Below are 23,907 nucleotides of genomic sequence, written 5' to 3'. Positions count from 1 at the left end.
GGAGTTGCTTCATGGATGGATGGAGGTTCAGTAGAAACAGTTGTGCAGAACCAGCGCAAAGCTCAGCAGAAGCCACATGTAGTGAGAAACGAAGAACTAGATTATCAAAGCAGTCGGTGACATCAATAGGCAGGAAGTGGTGTTCCACAGAGTCAGATAACACAAGGCCATTTGTGACTTCCAGTGGATAGTGAAGTATTGAGACAAAGGTAGTTGAGGAACAGGCTGGGGTCAGTAACAGGTTGACTATTAAATCGTAGGAAGGATCAGGGTAAGAAACATGGTCGAAGTCAGGAACCAGAGGATAAGAAGTCTAGAGACAGGTCAGAAACAAAGCTGGGCCTGCAATTATAAATACAAAATAAGCACAGGTTAGCTCACATGTAACCTGCTGAAGGCCAGCACTGACTCTGAGCTAGGCTGTGCTTTAAATAGGCTGTTTAAAACAAATGCTAATGCTGGGTGTGCTTGCACACTGGTGCATACACTGTGAAACACATGCACAAATGTATACATACAGTATCTGCATGCAGACACGTCCATGAATCTATGGGTAGGGCCATGTGCTAGCAGATGGGTAGATGTCTGAGACCACTGGCTAACAGGTATTCCCTAATATCCAAGCTCGCTAACTTTCTTAAAAACCAAGACACAGAAAGCATTGACAAATTTGACTTTTTCCAAATAGAAAGGCAATGAAAAGAAATCTGACAAATAGAAAGAAAAGCAGCAAAAAAAGGTTGACATAGGTTACAACTGTGACAAACGAGATGTCAAACCACTGCCCTTTTCACCAACTTGTGGTCAAACTCACACCATGCTGTCACTGTATGTCAACAATGACACTCAGTCTCACCCTGCACAAAGATTTTTCAGGTTGCGAGGACCAAACTCTAAGTACCACCAGAGAGCAATTGTTAATGGGTTTAGTTAACTAAGCAATTAATGCTTTAAACTGCCACACCAACTACTTTTATAGAGAAGTTGTAAACGTTCACAAGATTAGCAATAGGAACTTATGACTTTAGAATAAACGTCTATAACACACAGTCACCACAGACAGGTATATTCAAAGATCTACACTACAATAGTGCTCTTCAAGAGACAGGGATTCTTTTAGTTTGCGTTAGCACATTAGAGACAATTTTAACACTTTTCAAAATATGGTTTAATAATGAAAAGGTCAAAATGTTGCAAATAAAATATTTACAAAAAAAGTATTACAAAGAAACAAAAAGACAATATTGCAACAGAGAAATAAAAAGGAGTTGAGCGTAAGAATGCCTAAAGTGTTACTAAACCTATAACAGTAAATCAGTCTGTATATGCAGTAAAGCATGCTTGTAAAACTCACTGTGGAACCTAAGGGGTTAATCCTCTGCATTGTGTAAAAAGGCTGCTTGATCTTGTATGTACAGATTATCCCCTCCCTGCACTGTCCCCCTGGACAAGTCCAGATAGGACAGAGCCTTTGGAGTCAGGCTACAGAAAAACAAAGAAAAGGCGCCTCTAATTGTAGAATTAAAATCTGTTTAATTTTCCCAAAAAGGGTGAAAACAGATATGTAGACTGGCAGAGCATATCATTAATATCCATGTAGGTGGTCCGGCATGAAGGCAGTGGTCACTGGCATATACAAGTTCTTTAGGCTGTATGTGTGCAGTAGCGGGGGTCCCGGGGATGCCAACGGGAAAACCAGCAGGGAGCTCCAAGAGAACTGACAGGTCAGCCCGCAATCACGGTCTCAAAACACGAGAAACCCCGTCCCCGGAAGTGACGTCAGCAGCAGGAGACAATAAGCAGCAATCAGCGTGGACCGCAAACAGGAAGCAAAACAGGAAGCAGTCATCAAAGAGTTTCGGAACATCTCATTGGTTCCTTTATCAGCCTGATGACTGTATGTGTATGGGACTAATTTATACTATATGGGCGGACCTTAGGGATGGGGAATATGTAAATGGAGTATTATCACAATATAAAGGTATAGGACAGGAAGAGTAACAGAAACAAAATCCCTATCCAAACAAAAAACATATATGATTTCATACAGAACAACAACCAATGAGCGACATTTAAAAATAAAAATAAACATAAAATAAAAATGAGAATCAATATTTTTACACAGTCTTCAAATAATTCTTAAGACTAGGCATATATATAAGACTGAAGGGGGAGGGGGAAAAAAGGGAGGGGAAAAAAAAAGAAAGGGAATAAAGGGGCAAAGAGAAAAAAATTTGAAAAATATCTAGGGAAAAAATATTTTAAAAATATATATCTAAAGCAAAAAATATGTATAAATATATTGGCTAAATATATTTAAAAAAAAAAAATATATATATATACCAAAATGGGTAAAATTATTTAAAATTATTTAACATATTTAAAATAATATACTAATAGAAAATGATATACTAATAAAAAATCCTGCACAAATATATTAGGAAAGGAGGAATTTAGAGACTGGCACTAGTTTCATAGTCCTCGTTCAACCCTCTAGGGGCAAGAACATTTAAAGTAAAAATCCAAAACATTTCTCTATGACAGAGTTTTCTGAAACATTTGGCTGAGGGAAGGTTCTTTGGCATTGTCTCGATGACCCAGACCCTTAAACCATCTGTAGATTTTTGATGGTACTTGAGGAAATGCCTAGGAACACTGTGATTATCTAATCCACCGGAGATGAAACAGTGATGGTCGCCGAAGCGCTTGTGAAGTGGCCTAATGGTTCTCCCTACATAAAACAGGCTGCAGGGACATGTTAGACACTATACCACATGGTCAGTGGAGCATGTGTGAAAACCCTTGATAGGGTATGTTTTTCCTTTTACAACAAAATGCTTCTGAGGCTACCTCTTTCTGTCTCACTCACAATTATTTAAAATTCGATAAAAAAAAAAATTTCTACAAGTGAATGGGACTGCTATGGGGGCAAATTTTGCACCTTCATATGCCAATCTTACTATGGGGCATTGGGAATCCTTGCACATATGGCAAAACAATCCTTTTCTCTCCCACATTGTGTTCTATGGTCGTTACATAGATGATGTTATTATTATTTGGGATGGTAGTTGATCTTCAGTCTTAGATTTTGTTAGACATTGTAACAATAATAATATGGGCTTAAAGTTTACCTCTGTTCTGGATAAAGATAAGTTAGCTTTCCTTGATTTAGAACAATTTTCTATTGGCAAAGATATTCATGCCAAGACTTTTACCAAACCTACTGCAGGGAACTAATTTCTCCACTATAAAAGTTGCCATCATCTCCAATGGCTCAACAATATACCTAAGAGCCAATTTTGCAGACTGAAAAATAATTGTACTAGAATTGATGATTACGATAATCAGAGTAAGACTTTAAAAGCAAAATTCCTTGATAAAAGGTTCCCAGTAAATCTTGTGGAAACAGCATGTTCTCAATACAAAAATACAACTCCCTCTTCATATACCTCTATCCGTGGTAGCAAAATTCTTAATGATTTACGCTTTATCACTCAATTTCATTCTCGTCACAAACAGATGGAGAGTATTGTAAGGAGACATTGGCCCTTGCTGCTTCAGGATGAGTATCTCCTTTCTGTTGTTACTAATAGGCCAAAGTTTGCGTACAGAAAAGCACCTAATATTAAGAGTAAGGTGGCACCAAGTAAACTTAAAGAGAAACCTCCTCCCCCTGGTAGCTCTATTCCCACTTTCTAGCTATCTCGGGTATGTACCAATGCCGCAAACCATTATGCAAAACCTGTCAGTTTGTGACACATGGCCAGAAAGATTTTGTTTTAAAAGGAAAAACATACCCTATCAAGGGTTTTCACGCATGCTCCACTGACCATGTGGTATACCATCTAACGTGTCCCTGCGGCCTGTTTTATGTAGGGAGAAACATTAGGCCGCTTTGCAAGTGTTTCGGCGAACATTGCCGTTTCATCTCCGGTGGATTAGATAATCACAGTGTTCCTAGGCATTTCCTCAAGCACCATCAAAAATCTACAGATGGTTTAAGGGTCTGGATCATTGAGACAATGCCAAAGAACCTCCCCTCAGCCGAACATTTCAGAAAACTCTGTCATAGAGAAATGTTTTGGATTTTTACTTTAAATGTTCTTGCCCCTGGAGCGTTGAATGAGGACTTTGAAACTAGTGCCATTCTCTAGTGTCCTCCTTTCCTAATATATTTGTGCAGGATTTTTTATTAGTATATAATTTGTTTTTCTGTTTCCTATTCAGAGATTGCTTCTCTCCATAAGTGCAGCCCTAAGTGGGGAAGATACCCTATTATAGACTTTCTGGTTCATAAAGACATCTGTTTTTGCTTGGTCCTGAAGTTCAGAGTGCCCTTACAAACTGTATCTGGAATCAGGCTACACATGCTCAGTTTAGTGTGTATTGCTAGAGAGGTTTTTTTTCTTGAGAGAGTGCATGTGATTAGCACAGGGCCAATCAGCATTGTCCAGACATGTCCAGACATTGGGCAAGGAGCCCGGCAGCTTCATAGGACAGCTCAGTGCAGTATGAAAACGTCTCCTACAAGCAGGAACTGATAGAAATCATAAGACTGCTATATACTGCTGATGAGAAAAGGTATTTAGCAGTTTATATTTACCAAAATAATTGCATTTCCGTGTTCTGTGTACTGTGGGAGACCAGATATAGTGAATGCAGGGTACTGGGTTTAGTAACACTTTAACAATGTCCTGGTTCGGCAGAGTCCAAGCAATCAAGCAGAATGGTACATTGGCTCTCATACGACTTGGTACGTGTTTCTTGGTTTGATGTTAAATGAGAGCTGACCACCGCAAGGGCAGACCCCTTTTCTTGTTGGTAAGGGGGGTATTGACAGAAATGACTTGATCAATCACCCACTCTAGGGTGTGATTGCTGGGATGTCACTATGATAATGACCATTTCCCAGATACAGTTTTATATAGGTATTAATATCTTTGAATACCAACAGGTTACAGTCTGATAACTTGCATATTATTGTCCAGCATTGAATTACCTTTGCAATGAAAATAGATATGACAGGTTTCGGATGCCCAGTTCGCCTAGGAGAGGAATTGGGCAGATTCTGCTCCCAGTACTCCCATCGTAGCAGTGTTTGGGCTCAAAATGCTACAAATTAACGAAGGGCGGTAAATATATCCTCATTCTGGCTGTGCTGTTTAAGTCTGAACCATTTGATCTTGCTAAGTTCCTCTGAATTCATGGTTTAAAGTGTTAGCTCATCAAATATTATATTTTGTTTACATATTTTGGTGTTTCATTCATTTATTTTGAGGGAAACTATAGTAGGAATGAGATTTTATGATAAAGTGAGAACTCAAGAATCAGATTTTCTGCAAATTATAAGATGACAGTAAGTAATTAATGACAGCTTAATTCACCCATTCTTTTGTCTCAGATGAAAAAAGGGGATCAAATAAAAGAAGAGAACACAAGGAACAGAGACGCCATTAAAGAAAACAAAGAGCAAGAGAAATGGAACAACTTGACATCATCTTTAAAAAAACAACTTGGGGGAAATTTTAGCTCTGGAATATCAGAGTTGGAAAAATCCATGAATTCTTTGCAGACAAATGCGGTCAGATATCGGGCACAGATAGATGCGCTAACCATGTGTTTTGAAATATGGCTTGAACACTGCAAAACTGTGTGTACGTATTTTATGGTATAGTATTTACTGTTAACTGATAAAATATACTAAACGGACAATATTGCATGGTTATTAGGCTTTGTCCATACTTTAAACCAGCATTTCTTACAGAATACTTGGCGGCAGGGGCATAAATACATAATTTATATGTCTGTGGCTATGCATTCTCAGATGCCTGTGCTTTCTGTGCTGTCTCACTTTCCATTTCTTTTCTCTTCGTTTCATTTCATTTGTTCCCAGATGAAAGGCAAACAAAAATCCCTATTTTAAGCCGTCAAGCCAACATGGATTATATGAATCTAACTACTCTTTTCGACTGCCCCTGTGAAAAGTGATGTGCTATTTAAGCACCCAGTACTGCAATGTGGAAGGAAGACAAGAGAGTCATGCATGCAGGGTCGTATGGTGGGCAAAAGGGACAGGAAAATGAACAGAAAATATGTACAATGATCAGCCATAACATTTTAACCACATACCTAATATTGAGTAAGTCACCCTTTTTATGCCAAAACAGCCCTGACCCATCAAGGCATGACTAGTTCCTGAAGGTATGCTGTGGTATCTGGTACCAAGCTATTCAGTAGCAAATCCCTTAAGTCCTCTGTAAGTTGTAAGGTGGGACCTCCATGGATCAGACTTCCCATAGTGCATCCTGGGGCCATTTCCTCCCAAAGTAAGTGACACGCACGTATCCGGCCATCCACATGATGTAAAAGAAAACATGATTCAACAAACCAGGCCACCTTCTTCCACTGCTCTGTGGTCCAGTTCTGAAGCTCACATGCCAAGTGTAGGCGCTTTTGCCTGTGGACAGGGGTCAGCGTGGTCACCCTGACCAGTCTGTGAATACGAAGCATTACCCTTTTCAGCAGTTTGAGCTACGGTAGTTCTTCTATTGAATCAGACTACACAAGCCAGCTTTCGCTCCCCACCTATATCAGTATGCCTTGGCTTCCATGACCCCATGACCCTGTTTCTATAGGTCCTGACCACTGCAGACTGGAAACATTCCAAAGAAGTTACAGTTTTGAAGATGTTCTTACCCAGTCGCCCAGCCATTATGATTGGGCCCATGTCAAATTCACTCAAATCCTTACACTTGCGCATTTTTTTCTTACACATCATCTTGAGGGACAATGTATTCACTTGCTGCCCAATATATTCCACCCACTTTCAGGTGCCATTGTAATGAGATAATCATTTATGGTTATAATGTTATGATTGATCAATGTTGCAAGATGGACAATTAAGTGGACCTTTTCCTTTGCACTCATTTTAAACAAACCTTAAAGCAAAGGTTCACACAAAAATTGAACCTCTGCTTTTCGGAACCCTCAAACCCACACATTTGTCACATGTCACAAGGTCACAAGGTGTCACATTTGGCACCTTTCAGGGGGGAGGGGGTGCAGATACCTGTCTAAGACAGGTATTTGCAGCCACTTCCGGGCATAGACTCCCACGGGAGTCTATGCCTCTTCCTGTCCCGTCGCGCTGTCTGCTGGGACACACACGGGTCCCAGAGACAGCGCAAACCATTCTCTTTGCGCTGCGTGACTCGTGCATGTGCAGTAGGGAACCGGGAAGTGAAGCCACGAGGCTTCATTTCCTGATTCACATACTGAAGATGGTGGCAGCAGCATCCGAGGACCGAGGGACGGTTCGGCCTCGGGTGCCGACATCGCTGGACCCTGGGACAGGTGAGTGTCCTTATTTTAAAAGTCAGCAACTGCAATATTTGTAGCTGCTGACTTTTAAAAAACATTTTTTCATGGGACTCCCTATTGGGTTTGTGAGGCAATCCCAATAAGAGAAAACATTTTGTTTGTTTCAAATTCCTTTTTACATTTTTACAGTTTTTTCAGTGCCAGGTTTTTTGGGTTCTTCTAGTGCACCTTACTGTAAACTTCGAAGCTTGCTCACATTTGTGAAAAGTCCTGCATTTTTTGCAGGTCTCCACAGGGCACTCAGAAAACAATTATTTTCTATGTGCCCTGTTGACACTTGAATGCAGCCTTTGGTTGCAGTGCCATGCAGAAATCTGCAACATCTTTGCATTTTTCCATCCTCCACCAAAGCTCAATTTCTCACTGTGTTTCTACAAGCTGCAGCTAATCTGTAGTGTGTAGAAGTTAGTGAAATGTAACACTGTGACATTACAATAACATTAAGCCCCCGTTCACACTGGTGCAGTTTGTCATGCGATTTGACAGTTCCAAGACCCATCCCATTGCCAGCAATGGAACGGTTAAAATTTCCTCCTCCTTATGTCGCAGGGAAAAGGTTCCTGCACTACTTTTTTCCTATTTCATTGCGACTTGCATAGACTTCTGTTAAACGCTTGCTGACCGTATACTGCATATATATGCCGGCAAGGTGGCTCTCCTGTGTGAAATCTCGTACCTGTAAGTGATTTCGCACTTCCAGGTCTGGAGCGCACACGATCGCTCGCTGTGTTCATACAGAAAACAAAGGGACTGGTAAAGGACATGTTTGCCGGCCCTTCCCCACTCCCATCCCTGAAATGAGGGGACCACGCTGGGAGGCCCGTGCAGCAGAAAGAAGAGGAACAGGAGGGGTGGCAGAGGTTGCATGTACTTGTACTGATCCCCTGTATTGTGCTCCTGTGGGAGCTGAATGCTGGCAGGAAGGAGAGGAGGAGAAGCCTCCTTTCAGCTGCTGCAGGAGGAAAATACAGACCTGTTCCAGTACGTGCTGCCCCCACCAATCACTCACTGTGTTCATTCAGGAAAGTAAGGGGCCAGTAAATTTACATAAACCCCACCCCCACTCTCCACCGTGAACCTGATCCTCTTGTGTGCCCTTTGCTGCTGCCAGCAGGTAAGAACGGAAGGGAAGCCGGGGCACACAAGGGGATTGGAGCAGTGGTGGGGGCTCACAGAGGGGTGGAATTTAGAGTGGTGGGGGAAGGGGCGCTGAGTGCATCCACAGGCACTGCATAAGTCCCGCTGCAAGGGAAATAATGGAGACTAGTGCATATCGAACAGTGAACTCAGCTGGGTGAGAGTTTTCAGCTCCCTCCACCCCTCAATTCACTTTCTGTCTCTGCCTCACTCCCTCCCTGCACAATGCTCGGTCGCACTGGGAATAGGTGCCTATGCTTCCCTGGTCTTGGGGGGCCCCCCCCATGGTGGTAGAATGCCAGGGCCCGGTCGCAAGTGTGACCTTTGCAACCCTGGTAGTTCATCACTGTATTTATCTAAAACCTTTATCCCAAAAGGTAAAAAAAAAAACTGTTGCTGAAACTGCTTATAAAGTATTAGCTGGAGTTCATCTTCAATGTATTAGTGCATTTGATTCTTCTAGTACATCAAACACTCCCCTGCCCCCAGACTGACAATGTAGATGTCCAAATGTGTTTCAATTGCTCCTTCATCCAGAGTGGAGGCACGCCAATACAGGAGGTGTGTTATTGGTCAGATCACCAGGTGAAAACAGAGTAAAAAAAAAGGCCTTAAAATAAATAAATAAATAAATGCAGCCACCACATCAAATGTTTGGTAAGCTGCAACTTACTGTATTACATTTTTGGTGTGGTGGCTGCATTCGTTTTCCTTGTTTATGCTTATGTTTTTCCACCCTGCTTTTACCTGGTGATCTGGCCAGTAACACACCTCCTGTATTAGAGTGCCTCCCCACTCAATGAAGAATCACAGGGGGCACAGCAGACTAGTGATGGCCGAACGGTTCGCCCGGCGGTCGTTTCGCTGCGAATTTCGGCTGTTCGCGGTCCGCCCATTCGGCGGACTATTGGCGCCGTTCGCCGGGCAGACTTCCGTGTTTACTGTGTAAAAGAACTTTGACCTATGATGACACATCCATCATGGGGTACAGGACAGCCAATTGAGACATTACAGCACATGGACACTTGGACATTCCCCCTAACTTATAAATACACCCGATCCGGCGGCCATTTTACATTCTTTCTTGTGTCACTATAGGGAGAGGTTGCTGTGTGGAGCAGGGAGAGATTGCAGTGACCCAAATCGCTAGCTATTTGGTACACAAAAGTTCTTTTCAGGACTGGTATAGGTGTTAGGTGTATATAGGTTTGCTGTGCTACTAATTGTTGCAGCAGCCTGAGTGTCTTTTGTCAGTTTAGAGAAAGGGACAGGACGGTGTGTCTGCTGTAGGGACAGTCAGTTTAGTCATTAGCTGTTACTATCAGGCCCACAAAAGTGCTATTCCAGTTATTGTTCCAGTAGCTTCTGTTTTGTCAGTTTATATAGGGACAGGCAGGAAGCAGTGTGTGAGGCAGTGAGGGTCAGTTTAATCAGTAGCTGTTACTATATTAGGTCCACCAAGGTTCTTTTCAGGACTGGTATCAGTGGTATGGTAATAGGCTTGTACACATATAATATTCTTTCTTCCAAATATAGAAAGAATATTATACTTGACTGCTGCCCTTCTGCTGCAGTCTGCTAATCATTCACAACCTACTTGTTCCACAAAGCTCCTTATAAGGACTGGTAATAACCTGGTGTAGGGTGCTATAGTACATAGGGTTGAGTGAGGTACAGTCTGCCATTCTATAAGGACTGGTATAGATCCACAATACATAGGGTTGAGGTGCACTACTGCTGACCGCTGCCCTATACTGCAGCAGTCCTTCATCGGTATAGGGACTGACGTACAGTCTGCTAATCACTCACACACAACCTACTTGTTCCACAAAGGTCCTTATAAGGACTGGTAAGGTATAGGGTACTACAGTACATAGGGTTGAGTGAGGTACAGTCTGCTATTCTATAAGGACTGGTATAGGTCCACAATACATAGGGTTAAGGTGCACTACTGCTGACCGCTGCCCTATACTGCAGCAGTCCTTCATCGGTATAGGGACTGAGAGTTTTGTCACAGGGTCATTTAAAAAATGACAGGCAGAGGAAGAGGCAGGCCCTTCCGCAGGGGTGGTAGAGGTAGGGCAGGAGCCACAGGCTTGAGCCAAAGTGGGAAGTTGCAGAAGGTGCGTTCAATTACTTTAAAGGACGCACCAGACTTGGTTGAGTGGCTCACTCAGCCTTACTCTTCTGCACCCTCCTCATCCTCTCGATCTGCACCCTCTTCTTCACTCTCTGCTATGTGTACCCCCAAAGACACTACCACCAACAACACCACCACATACCTTCCGCTTGAGTCACAGAAATGATTTTCCGATCCATATCAAGACATTTCTGATGCGCAGCCACTCTTGGTATTGGATCAGGAAGAGGAGGTAGCAACAACCGCTACTCAGCAGTCTGACGACAGTACCCAGATCAGCCCAAGGAGGAGGTTGGTCCCCGGTGTTGCTGCCTACTCCGAGATCTCTACTTATAGCGGTGGAGAAGGTGACGTTGACGATGACGTGTCTAGTGATGTCACGTGGGTGCCCACAAGAGAGGAAGAGGAGGGGAGTTCAGAGGGAGATATGGTCCAGCAGATAGGGAGGAGAAGCAGGAATAACCTACATTGCACAGGAGGGACAAAGCAGACTGCAAATGTATCAGGGGCGAGTCATCGACCATGTACGGTCACATCTGGCGCTCCCAGGACACCGGCACATGGCTCCGCAGTGTGGGCTTTTTTTAACGTGTCCGCTGATGACAATAGCGTTGCCATCTGCAATCTTTGCAGTCAACGCATTAGTCGTGGTAAGCCCAACACTCACCTAGGGACGACCGCCTTAAGAAGGCACATGAGCAGCCATCACCGAGCCCAGTGGGAGCAACGGAACACACAAAGCCACACTCCAGGCTCTCACCGTCCAGCCTCGTCTTCTACTTCTCCTTCTCCTCTCTCTTCACAATTGTCCTCCACTCCACCTTCCATCACGCCAAGCTCACGTTTTTCTGCAAAAAGGCAGACTTCCGTGGGCCTAATGTTCGAGCGTAAAAAAATGATGACGCCGGATAACCCTCTTGCCCAACGGTTGACGGCTGGCTTGTCGGAAATCATAGCCCGCCAACTACTGCCATATAAACTGGTGGACTCGGAGGCCTTTCGCAAATTTGTGGCCATTGGAACACCACAATGGTAGGTCCCAGGAAGGAAGTATTTCTCAGAGAAGGGCATCCCAGAGCTATATGGCCATGTTCAGCGGCAAGTGAATGTATCTCCGGCACACAGTGTCGGTGCCAAGATACATCTGACCACAGAGACGTGGTCTAGCAAACACGGGCAGGGAAGGTATATCACTTTTACTGCCCACTGGGTGAACCTTCTGAAGGCCGTCAAGCATGTAACCCGTGGCACCCGTGTAGATTTGGTTTTACCGCCACGGATTGCATGCAGGCCTGACTCTTCTTCTCCTCCTCCTACTCCATCCTCCTCCCTCTCCTCCTCGGCTGACTCCTCCTTTTCCGCTGCTAGCGTCTCTTCCGCTGCGCCGCCCAAGCTCCCCAGAACCTATTCGACATGCCAGGTGAGACGTTGCCATGCCGTGCTGCTTCTGTTGTGCCTGGAAGCCAAGAGCCACACTGGCCCGGCATCCTTTCAGCTTTGCGTTCACAGGCAGATCAGTGGCTAACACCGCTCAATTTGACAGTTGGTAAAGTGGTGTGTGACAACGGTGCCAATCTGCTTAGCGCATTGAAACAGGGCAAAATCATGCACGTGCCATGCATGGCACACGTCTTAAAATTGGTCGTGCAGCGATTCCTTGTCAAATACCCTGGGGTCCAGGACATCTTGCGGCAGGCAAGGATAATCTCGGCCCATTTCAGAAGATCTTACACGGCCATGGCTCGCCTTGCTGACATTCAGCGGAGACACAATCTGCCGGTCAGACGTCTTATTTGCGATTGCCCGACGCGATGGAACTCAACCTTCTATATGCTTGATAGGCTGCTCCAGCAGAAACGTGCAGTTAATGTCTACCTGTATGAACTCTGCGTCAGAACAGGTTCTGGGGAGCTGGGGTTTTTTTCACCGCGCCAGTGGCTGCTCATGCGCGACGCATGCAGACTTCTGCGCCCATTTGAGGAGATCACCAAACTGGTCAGTCACAGCCATGGCGCCATCAGTGACATGGTACCTTATGCCTTCTTTATGGAGCGTGCATTGCGTCGTGTCATTGATCAAGCTGTGGAGGAGCAGGAGCGGGAAGATGAGGAAGTCGCAATGCTGGATGAATTCCCAGGGGGGGCTACTCTATCTAAGGCAAGTCAACAACAGGAGTATGAAGAGGAGTCAGAGGAGGATGGTGCCGGGGCGGATGAGGAGGAGCAAGAAGAGCATGCTTTAAACCTTTCTGGGATCCCTGTTGTGCGTGGATGGGGAGAGGAGAATGAAGAGGATGACATTATCCTGGATGATGAGCAGGAGCCAGGCCACCACACCGCTTCCACTTTAGTGCAAATGGGGGCCTTCATGCTCCAGTGTTTTAATAGGGACCCCCGTATAAAAAGCATAAGGGTCAAGGACCAGTACTGGGTGGCAACGTACTTAGACCCCCGGTACAAACACAAAATGGCGGAAATGTTACCGTCGTCACAGAGGGCTGGCAGAATGGAGCACTTCCAGGCCTTGCTTCGAGAAATGCTGCATTCTGCCTTTGCGTGCGCTGGCAGAGGAGCTATTCCCACTCCCAGAGAAGGAGTTGCGGGTACCAATCCAACAGCGCCTGCAAGAAGAGGCCGGTTTGAAGATGTGTTGGTGACTTCGGATATGAGGTAATTCTTTCAGCCGACCCATCGACAGGTGTCATCCGGATCCAGCATCAGGGAACGCCTATACCGTCAGGTGTCCGACTACATCGGGTTAACGGCCGATGTGGACGCTCTGAGGAGTGATGAACCCCCTGGACTACTGGGTGGGCAGGCTTGACCTCTGGCCAGAGCTTGCCCAATTTGCAATCGAACTGTTGGCTTGCCCCTCATCCAGTGTCCTGTCCGAAAGGACGATCAGCGCAGCAGGGGGGATCGTGACCGATAAGCGTACTCGCCTAGCTCACGACAGTGTTAACTACCTCACATTTCTAAAAATGAATGAGGCATGGATCTTGGAGGAATTCAACACATGTGACCAGTAGACCATGTATATGTCTATAAACAATTTTTTTAATCGAGCACAGAGACCTTCTTTCTTCATTTGGCTCACTTCCTTGTCCAAAAAAAGCACACCGTTCTATATGCCCGTACCCTCCTCTTTGAAGAGGTTGAGCGGTGTCATATTTCTACTGGGGCTGCTTATTATGATGGGCTCCCACCATCCCTGTGCTGTGCTGACATCCTCCTGGGGCTGTACCTCTGCTGTGCATATTATGAGGGGCTCCCACCATCCCTGTGCTGTGCTGACTTCCTCCTGGGGCTGTACCTCTGCTGTGCATATTTTGAGGTGCTCCCACCATCCCTGTGCTATGCTCATTATGAGGGGCTCCCACCATCCCTGTGCTGTGCTGACTTCCTCCTGGGGCTGCTTATTATGAGGGGCTCCCACCATCCCTGTGCTATGCTGACATCCTCCTGGGGCTGCTTATTATGAGGGGCTCCCACCATCCCTGTGCTATGCTCATTATGAGGGGCTCCCACCATCCCTGTGCTATGCTGACATCCTCCTGGGGCTGCTTATTATGAGGGGCTCCCACCATCCCTGTGCTATGCACATTATGAGGTGCTCCCACCATCCCTGTGCTATGCTCATTATGAGGTGCTCCCACCATCCCTGTGCTATGCTCATTATGAGGGGCTCCCACCATCCCTGTGCTATGCTGACTTCCTCCTGGGGCTGCTTATGGTGCAGGTGTCAGTGCTGTTTATCACAGTGCTGATGTCAGTACTCTCTATCACGGTGCTGCTGTCAGTGCTGTATATCACGGTGCTGGTGTTAGTGCTTTATGTCACGCTGCTGATATCAGTGCTCTCTATCACGGTGCTGTTGTCAGATGACTCTATCACGGTGCAGGTGTCATTGCTGTATGTCACGCTGCTGATGTCAGTGCTCTCTATCACGGTGCTGCTGTCAGTGCTGCATTTCACGGTGCTGGTGTTAGTGCTTTATGTCACGCTGCTGATGTCAGTGCTCTCTATCACGGTGCTGTTGTCAGATGACTCTATCACGGTGCAGGTGTCATTGCTGTATGTCACGCTGCTGATGTCAGTGCTCTCTATCACGGTGCTGCTGTCAGTGCTGTATTTCACGGTGCTGGTGTTAGTGCTTTATGTCACGCTGCTGATGTCAGTGCTCTCTATCACGGTGCTGCTTTCAGTGCTGTATATCATGGTGCTGGTGTTAGTGCTTTATGTCACGCTGCTGATGTCAGTGCTCTCTATCACGGTGCTGCTGTCAGTGCTGTATTTCACAGTGCTGGTGTTAGTGCTTTATGTCATGCTGCTGATGTCAGTGCTCTCTATCACGGTGCTGTCGTCAGATGACTCTATCACGGTGCAGGTGTCATTGCTGTATGTCACGCTGCTGGTGATCATCTCCTGCACCCTCTTTGCCTACCCTGACCTTCCCTCTCCTCCATTGCCTTCATGCGCTCCACAGTCCTGAATTGTCACAACAATTTCCCATATAAAAAAGAATGCTTGTAGTTGTCGATCCCAGATTCACCTCATACATGTGTTATGTCATTGGCCATGTGGTGGGACTATGTTTGCACAGCTATTAATTATTTTGTGGCTGCAAATTTGACCTGTAGGTTTGCTAAGTTCGCCTCCCATTGAAGTCAATGGGGCCCGCTGTGAACGTTTTGGTTCGCAAACTATCGGCCGCGTTCGCGGTCCGCGTTCGCGAAACATCCCGTCGGAAGTTCGTCCATCACTACAGCAGACAGCAGCATTGTCAATCTGAGAGGATGGGATTGTTAGATGTACCAGCAGATTTAAATGCACTAACAAAAGGAGGCAGAACTCCAGCAGTTACTTTAAAAGCAGTTACAGCAACAGTAAGAAAGCTTAAAAAAGAAAACAAATGCAGCCATAACATCTGATGCTGCGTACACACGGTTGGAATTTCAGCCAAGCAAAAGACCGATGAGAGCTTTTAGTCGGAAAATGCGACTTTGTGTATGCTCCATCGGAACTTTGCTGGCCGAATTTCTGCCAGCAAAAGATTGAGAGCAGGTTCTCAAGTTTTCAGACGGAAAAAGATTCTAACGGAAATTCCGATCGTGTGTATGCAATTCTGACGCGCAAAGACTCACGCATGCTCAGATTCAACTACGAGACGGAAGCTATTGGCTACTGGCTATTGAAGTTCCCTTTTCTAGTTGCATGCATTGTATGTCATGCGTTCTTGACGGTTGGAATTTGGTGTGACCGTGTGTATGCAAGACAGCTTAAGCGAAATCCCTTCGGAATTCCGTTGGGAAAACCATCAGAGCTTTTTCCCACCAAAATTCCGATCGTGTGTACAGGGCATAAGAATTGGTAAGCTGCACTATAATATATTTTTGCTTTTGGGTTTAATACCACTTTAAATTTTATGCCCTGTACACATGGTCGGACATTCCGATAACAAAATCCATCAGATTTTTTCTGACGGGTTTTGCGCCAAACTTGTCTTGTGTACATACGGTCGGACAAATTTGACGGAAAATCCCATCATTCTTAACGCGGTGACGTACAACACGTACTTCTGGACTATAAACAGGCCAGTAGCCAAAAGCTGTGGTCTCTTAATTTACTCTGAGCACGCATGGCACTTTTCCATCAAAATTGTCTACACACGATTGGAATTTAAACAATCGGATTTTGTTGTCGGATAATTTTCGGTCCTGCTCTCAAACTTTGTGTGTCAGAAATTCTGACGGAAAAAGTCCAATGGAGACCACATACGATCGTATTTTCTGATAACACGATCCGATCGCACATTTTCCATCGGAAATTCCGACCGTGTGTGCAGGGCATTAGTCTGCAGATGTCATTGCAATTTGAAGGTGGCACAGTGTATCTATGTATGTAATGGTTAGTTATAATTACAGAAAATAAATGTAAAAAAATATTTAGGTATACAAATTAGTCAAAGAATTAACTATTCTAAATTTGACCTGGGCAGTAGTTTTGTATGTTTATTTATCTTTTTCAGAAAAAATATACAGGTCATTGAAATTAGACTACTCTTATATGTGTATTTTTCTCGTTCCTTTGTTACAGCTGAAGATAAGAAAGATATGAATATTGCGGTGGAAATTATGAAGATTATACAGTCCATCATGGCTAAATACAAAGATATGGTACAAAGGGCAGATAAACACAGGATAGCTGCTTATGTTAGCCAACTGGGTTTTCAGAACCTGTCCCTTTCATTGAAGGACACTGAGGTATTGGTTGTTTTTTTCTTATGGTGATTCAAAACTCACCATCCTGAATTAAAGCAGTGTTCCAGCCGCAATTTTTTTTTAAAGTCAGCAGTAAAGGTGAGCCAAACACCCCCCGGTTTGGTTCGCACCAGAACCTGCGAACAGACCTAAACTTCGTGTGAACTTTAGAACCCTGTTTAAGTCTATGGGACTCGAACATTCAAAATCTAAAGTGCTAATTTTAAAGGCTAATATGCAAGTTATTGTCCTAAAAAGTGTTTGGGGACCTGGGTCCTGCCCCAGGGGACATGTAATGCCTAAAGTGAAACAATAAAAGTGTAATATTCCTTTAAATTTCGTACCTGGGGGTGTCTATAGTATGCCTGTAAAGGGGGGCATGTTTCCCATGTTAGAATAGTCCCTGCACAAAGTGTCATTTCTGCAGGAAAAAAAGTCATTTAAAATCACTCACTGCTACAATGAATTGTCGGCTCCCCTTAATACAGAGAACAGTCATTGAAAGTCATTGATAAAAAAAAAAAGCGTGGAGTTCCCCCAAATTCAATTACCAGGCCCTTCAGGTCTGGTATGGATATTAAAGCGGTAGTAAACCCGCATTTTTTTTTTTTTTTTTTTAAAACCTGCAAAGCAAAAGGCATAATGAGCTAGTATGCACCGCATACTAGCTCATTATGAAATACTTACCTTAGAACGAGGCCCCGACATCTCGCCCGATCCACGCCGAGGAAGCCGACATGCTCCCTCGGCGTCTCTTCCGGGTATCGCGGCTCCGGCGCTGTGAGTGGCCGGAGCCGCGATATCGTCACTCCCGCGCATGCGCGCGGGAGATTTAAATCCGGCCGGACGAGCGCTGCCGGATTTTCGCGGAGAGAACCCCCTTGTGCGCATGCGCCGCTGCAGTCAGCGGCGCATACCGAGGGGAATATCTCCTAAACCGTACAGGTTTAGGAGATATTTTTTTTACCTACAGGTAAGCCTTATTATAGGCTTTCCTGTAGGTAAAAGTTAAAAAAGTGGGTTTACTTCCACTTTAAGGGGAACCCCGCATCAAATGTAAAAGAAAAAATGACGTGGAGTTCCCCCTAAATATCCATACCAGACCTGAATGGTATGGATTTTTTTTTTTTTCAATTTAGTTTTTATTAGAGAATTTTTTCACATACATAGAGAAAAAAACAAAAATACAGGTATGGACAGTTCGTATATGATAGGAATTACAACCTTACTATACCATACACAAATTACAGATCTTATATAGTATAAAGAACAGGAAGTGCAATAATGTAATCTACCAACATAAAACTAGTCATCCCGTTCCTAAAAAAAAAGAAAACAAGCAGATTGCAACTTAAAGGTAACTAGGCCCTTTCAGAGTAAACATATTGTGAGTAGTTCGAAAATGAAAAAGGGGCGAATAGAAGTAGGTAGCTTCCAGAACTGTGGAGAAGGAAAAAGCCAAAGAAGAACAAAAGAATCAGGCAGAAGAGAAAAAAAGAAAAAAAAGAAAGAAAAGAGAAGAAAAAAAAAAAAAAAAAAAAAAAAGGAAGAAGAGCAAAAAAAAAAAAAAGAACAAACAAAAAAAGGGATAGATAGGGGGAGAGGAAAAGAGAAGGGACAGAGTGGGGATAGGAGGGATTGGGATTGAGATGGACCCAATGTTTCTAACAGGTTATGAGTGTGGAACCTGATTAATGGTATTTGATTTTCCATGCTTTCCAGGCATCTATGCGGTTTATATTTTTACTTAACCTAGAAAGTAGTAACGTTTCATATATACAATTAGTTTTCACAATAGTAATGACTTCTGAGAGGCAAGGAACAGCATCCGTTTTCCATTTTCGAGTTATAAGTGATCTGGAGGCTAGTAGAATATGTGTCACCATTGTTCTATACTGGGGGGGATATTTCTCAATGCCCAAATTCAATAAGGCTAAACCAGGATCGGAGGGGGAAATGATCCCTGTGAGGGAGGATAACAGTCTAAATACACTGTGCCAAAAGCTAGTTAAGTGCCTACATGACCAAAGAATATGCTTGAGTGAGCCCACCTCTCCACAACCCCTCCAGCACAGATTAGATATCCCTTCGGAGAATTTAGACAACCTGTATGGGGTAAGGTACCAGCGCAATGCTATTTTTTGGTGTAATTCCCAGTGGTTAACACAGCGGGATGCCTTGTAGATTGAATTGATGGCTTGATGCCACTGTGTCAGCGAGTATATCTTACCCAGGTCTCCCTCCCACTTTAAATATGGGGAGGATTTGATAAATACATTCTTGTGCTGGAGGATGCAATAGAATAACGAAATCCCTTTTGCTAGTGTAAATTTGTTTGAATAGAACTTCCAGACATCTGCATGTATGGAAATTCGGGCTATGGGCACGGAACGAAGAAAGTGTAAGATCTGACTATATCTAAATAGTTCACCCCTCTCTAGGCCATATTCATCTTGTAGCGCAATGAAGTCTTTGACTAGACCATCACGGAACAGGTCGGAGAGAAATTTGATACCTTTGAGTTTCCAAGTGTGAGTAGTAAGACCAGGGATGGCTCTACTAAGTAAGTCAATCTCTATGGGGACCTCCAATGTTCCCCCCTCCGCCGGCTCGACCCGTCCGAGGTCTCTCCATGCCCATAGGGAGGCTTGGATCGTCAGTGGTAGTTGTCTCAGATTAAAGGGCCTCAGCCTGTCAAGCCAGAGCAAAGAGGGGAGGTCTCCTGTCGGGGACATAAACTGCTCAATATCCCTCCAAGGGATAGACGCTGTTTTGTGGAACCAAGTGGCTAGTTGGGTGAGCAGAGCAGCCTTAAAATAGTCCTGGAGCTCCACATAACCCATGCCTCCCACCTTTCTATGTTTTATTAGTAAGCCTTTAGCGCACCTAGGTTTCTTCTGCTGCCAGATATACCCATTGAGAAGGGAGTTAAGTAATCTAAGGTACATGGGTTTGATAGGTACTGGTAAGGTGCGAAATACATATAGGATCTGTGGGAGCAGTAACATTTTGAAGGAGGCTAGGCGTCCTGACCATGTTAGTTCCGTTTTAGAAATACGCCTGGTCTCAGAAGTTAGTTTTTGAAGTAGCAATGAATAGTTGGCCTCAGCTAATCTGTTAGGGTCTGCCGTGATCTGCAGGCCTAGATATGTTATGCTGTCTTTCTTCCAGGAATACCGAAAAGATTTTTGTAGTTTAAGCATAGTTTGTGATGGGATGTCAAGGGGAAGGATAAGGGACTTAGAGTCATTGACTTTATAGTAGGAGATAGTACTAAATTGGTCCAGAATGTTCTGAGTGTGCGTTAAGGAAAGCGTTGGGGATGTAAGGAAGAGGATTATATCGTCCGCGAATAGGTTTATTTTGTGTGTCTTCCCTTTAAAAGCAAAACCATGGATGTCCGGATGGGCTCTAATTTTTTCCGCCAGGGGTTCTATCAACAAGTTGAAGATGGAGGGGGACAGTGGGCACCCCTGTCGGGTGCCATTCGTTATAGTAAAAGGTTGGGATAGGATGCTAGAGGTGTAGACCCTTGCAGAGGGGGTAGAGTAGAGAGCTAAAATTGCGGACAGAATGGGGCCCTGAAATCCAAATTTACTCAGAGCAGACTTCATGTATCCCCAATGTATCCTGTCGAACGCCTTCTCCGCATCCAAAGAAAGGAGCAGAGAAGGCGTCCGACAGGCCCTTGCATGGCAGACAACATTGATCACCCGCCTAGTTGCATCAGAAGCCTGCCTTCCAATCGTAAACCCCGCTTGATCGGGATCCACAAGAGTAGGCAAAATACGCAATAGTCTATGAGCTAAGATTTTAGCATAGATTTTCACATCCGTATTGAGAAGCGAAATTGGGCGGAAATTGGCTGGGGTATCTGGGGACTTTCCTGGTTTAGGGATGGTGACAACATAGGCACCTAACATTTCTGAGGGGAAAGAAGAGGAGGTAATCGCTTGCAAATAAATTTCTTGTAACGTTGGGGTTAGAAGTTCGCTAAATTTGGAATAATATTCGCCCGGAAGCCCATCGGGACCAGGAGATTTGCCCGATGGCAGTGTTCTAATGATTTTTTGTATCTCCGCCTGGGAGATAGGGGCATTTAGCGTGGAAAGTTGTTCCTCCGAGAGCTTGGGTAGTGATACACTATCAAGGAAGGTCTGAATGTCAGCTTCTGTTGGTTGTGGGGTATTGGAGTCCGTCCTGATATTATACAATGAGGAATAATACCTAGCAAAGGAATCAGCAATGTCTTTAGGATTGTATATTTTGCTACTGTCGGAAGAGTTAATTAAATAAGGAATAGTAGTTCTAGTTCTCTGTTCTCTTAATCTTTGGGCTAACAGTTTACCTGCTCTATTACCCGCCGAGTAGTGGTTTAATCTAAGGTAGTGGACATATTTGTTGTGGTCTTCTAGGAGCAACAGTCTGAGTTCAGATCTAAGAGCGTCTAGCCTATGGGCCGTCTGAAGACAAGGGGTTATCTTATTTTGACTGTCTAATGAGTTAATATCAGTTAAAATTCGATCGAGTCTAAGAGACCTCTGTTTTTTAAGTCTGGCGCTAGCCTGTAGTAAGATGCCTCTTATGAAGGCCTTATGAGCACACCAAAGAGTCATTGGGTCATTAACAGAACCGGTGTTAGTAACAAAAAATTCTTTGAGACTCTTATGAACTTCTACCATTTGTTCATGTGAACCAAATATACCAGGACTCGCCCTCCAGACCCCAGACACAGTATGAGCGTTCCCCTCCGCCACCACCACTGATATGGGTGCATGATCAGACCAAGATATACTGTGTATGGCGGAGGAGGACACCGCTTGTAGCAGAAATCTATCTACCAAAATCATGTCAATTCTTGAATACATGTTATGTCTGGAGGAGTGAAAAGAATAATCCCTTTCAGTAGAGTGTTGACATCTCCAGACGTCATACAACCCCTCCTCCTGCAGTAAGTGCCGCAGGGAGGGAAGAGGTCGACGAGATCTGGAGGTCGTGTCCATTCGAAAGTCCACTGTCATATTATAGTCTCCACACATCACCAGAGCTCCCCGGCGCACTTCTCTGACTTTAGTCAGTAGTCTTTTGAGAAATCTAAGTTGGTGAGAATTGGGAGCGTAGAGGTTCACAATAGTGTAAATCTTATTATTAAAAGAACCTATTAAAATTATATATCTGCCCTCAGGATCCGCTATAGTGAGGATATGCGAAAAAGCAATCGAGTCTCTGATAGCTATCACCACACCTTTACGTTTTTGTGAGGCAGATGCAGTAAATAGATGTGGGAAATGCTTGTTGCGAAAAGGTGGTGGGTTACTAGCCAAAAAGTGCGATTCTTGTAGACAAAGTACATCAGCCCTCAACTTCTGTGCTTCTTTCCAAACAGATGCTCTTTTGGCCGGGTGATTTAACCCGTGCACATTAAGCGAAACTATCTTAACCATCGAGAGTAGGAGTGTATGATGAGTATGTCAGTCCTCATACCTTTCTTGATTGTAGAGCTATGCGAAAAACATGTTGACGTCCTGGGCACTTTGACACCCCATCTCCGGCCGACACATTTAGGATAACGCAAGGTCCATCTCATGGGAAGGAGGGAAGGGATCCAGGGGTAAAAAGAATCATAGAAGAAAAAGGAAAAAAAGGTAACATAAGTAACTAAGAAGTCAGAAATCCAGAGTGTAGGCTTAAGCCACAAAAGTAAAAAAAACGATTCAACAGTGAATCTGTAGGCAGTGATCCTGCCCATCATATAACTTGGGGGAAACAACAACGTTCATAGAGGTCCGCAGGTACCGAGAGCAACATCATGAGAAAGCAGTAATATTCAGACAGAAGGAAGCAAGGTCCGAGTGCTTCAATTGTTACGATTCAGATTTTTCTTCTTGCGTGACACCACCTGCCAGTTGTCTGGCGATGATGTTTTTGATAGGGAGGCCTGAGCAGGGTCAGCTTGTACTGGGAGAATGTTCCACTGTTTGAGTAGCTCCAGACCATCCTCTAGGTTATTAATCACCTTTGTATGACCTTCTCTAGAGACAGTAAGCTTACAAGGAAATCCCCATCTGTAAATAATGGCATGGTTGCGAAGTGCTTTGGTTATTGGAAGCAGAGCTTTCCTCCTCTGCATGGTGTGCTGCGACAAGTCTGCGAAGACTTGGAGGCTGGCGTATTGTTCCGGGGGTTGTTTATTGGTGCGGAAGGCAAAGGTGAATTTCTCTTTGACCTGGAAAAAATGGACCCGCAGCAAAACGTCTCTCGGAATATTGTCTGGGAGGTGCGATGGCTTCGGAAGGCGATGAATTCTGTCAATTGCCAGGTCTGACGCAGGCAGGTCCGGCAGGAAGGCCCCTATCAGTTCCTGGGCGTATTGGAGTAGTTGAGCCGGTAATACCAGTTCTGGGACCCCCCTCAGCTTAATATTGTTGCGTCGGGACCTATCCTCTAAGTCCGCGACTTTAGCCTTTAGCCACGCCACCTCCTCCGTCTGATCATTCTGGGCATCTACTACTGCATTAATAGTAGAGGCGAATTCGCCCATTTTGTTTTCGACATGGTCGATCCGTGCGTCCACCGCATTAAGGTCAGATTTGAACCCCCGCATACAGTCCATTATGTCAGCGTGCAGGGTGCTCCGCAGGGAGACCAGCATGTCCTTTAAGGTAGTGTCGGACACTGGTTGGTTCGACGTAGGGAACGAATCTATAGTGTCCGAGATTTCCCTTGTGTCGTCTAAGCGTTCCCCCTCTCCACTAACCTGTATAGCAGCAAGATCTTCCACCAGCCGCGGCTTGGACTTCGCTGGACTGAGGGAGAGCGGGGTGGACATACCCGGGGATCCACGAGGTGAGCGGTGGTCCGGGGAAGAGGCCTCTGAGCCGGAGCTACTGGCGGCCGAAGGCGAGGCGGCGTCGGCGCCATCTTGGAGTAGGCCTCGAGGAGTCCGCGGGAAGAATTCTGGTAGTTTCTTCAGTTGCGGTAAGTTTTTGCG

At 44.8% G+C, this 23,907-nt stretch overlaps 1 protein-coding gene across 2 annotated transcripts in view; it reads left to right on the top strand.

Moving 5' to 3' along the window:
* Positions 1 to 23,907, top strand: part of LOC143975136 (putative ATP-dependent RNA helicase DDX60) — a 595,575-nt gene that overhangs the window by 236,291 nt on the left and 335,377 nt on the right. For both annotated transcript variants that reach the window (XM_077477174.1, XM_077477173.1), the window contains exons 14-15: positions 5,402 to 5,654; positions 16,753 to 16,919. In XM_077477174.1, coding sequence (XP_077333300.1) covers positions 5,402 to 5,654; positions 16,753 to 16,919 — 420 coding nt within the window. The remainder of the gene's footprint in view (positions 1 to 5,401; positions 5,655 to 16,752; positions 16,920 to 23,907) is intronic.

The sequence above is a fragment of the Lithobates pipiens genome, unplaced genomic scaffold (assembly GCF_037356315.1).
Source record: "Lithobates pipiens isolate NorthernLeopardFrog02 unplaced genomic scaffold, aLitPip1_a1.2 Scaffold_13, whole genome shotgun sequence".
NCBI lineage: Eukaryota > Metazoa > Chordata > Amphibia > Anura > Ranidae > Lithobates > Lithobates pipiens.
The sequence above is the reverse complement of the archived record's forward strand: the minus strand, read 5'-3'. Positions and strand labels throughout refer to the sequence as shown.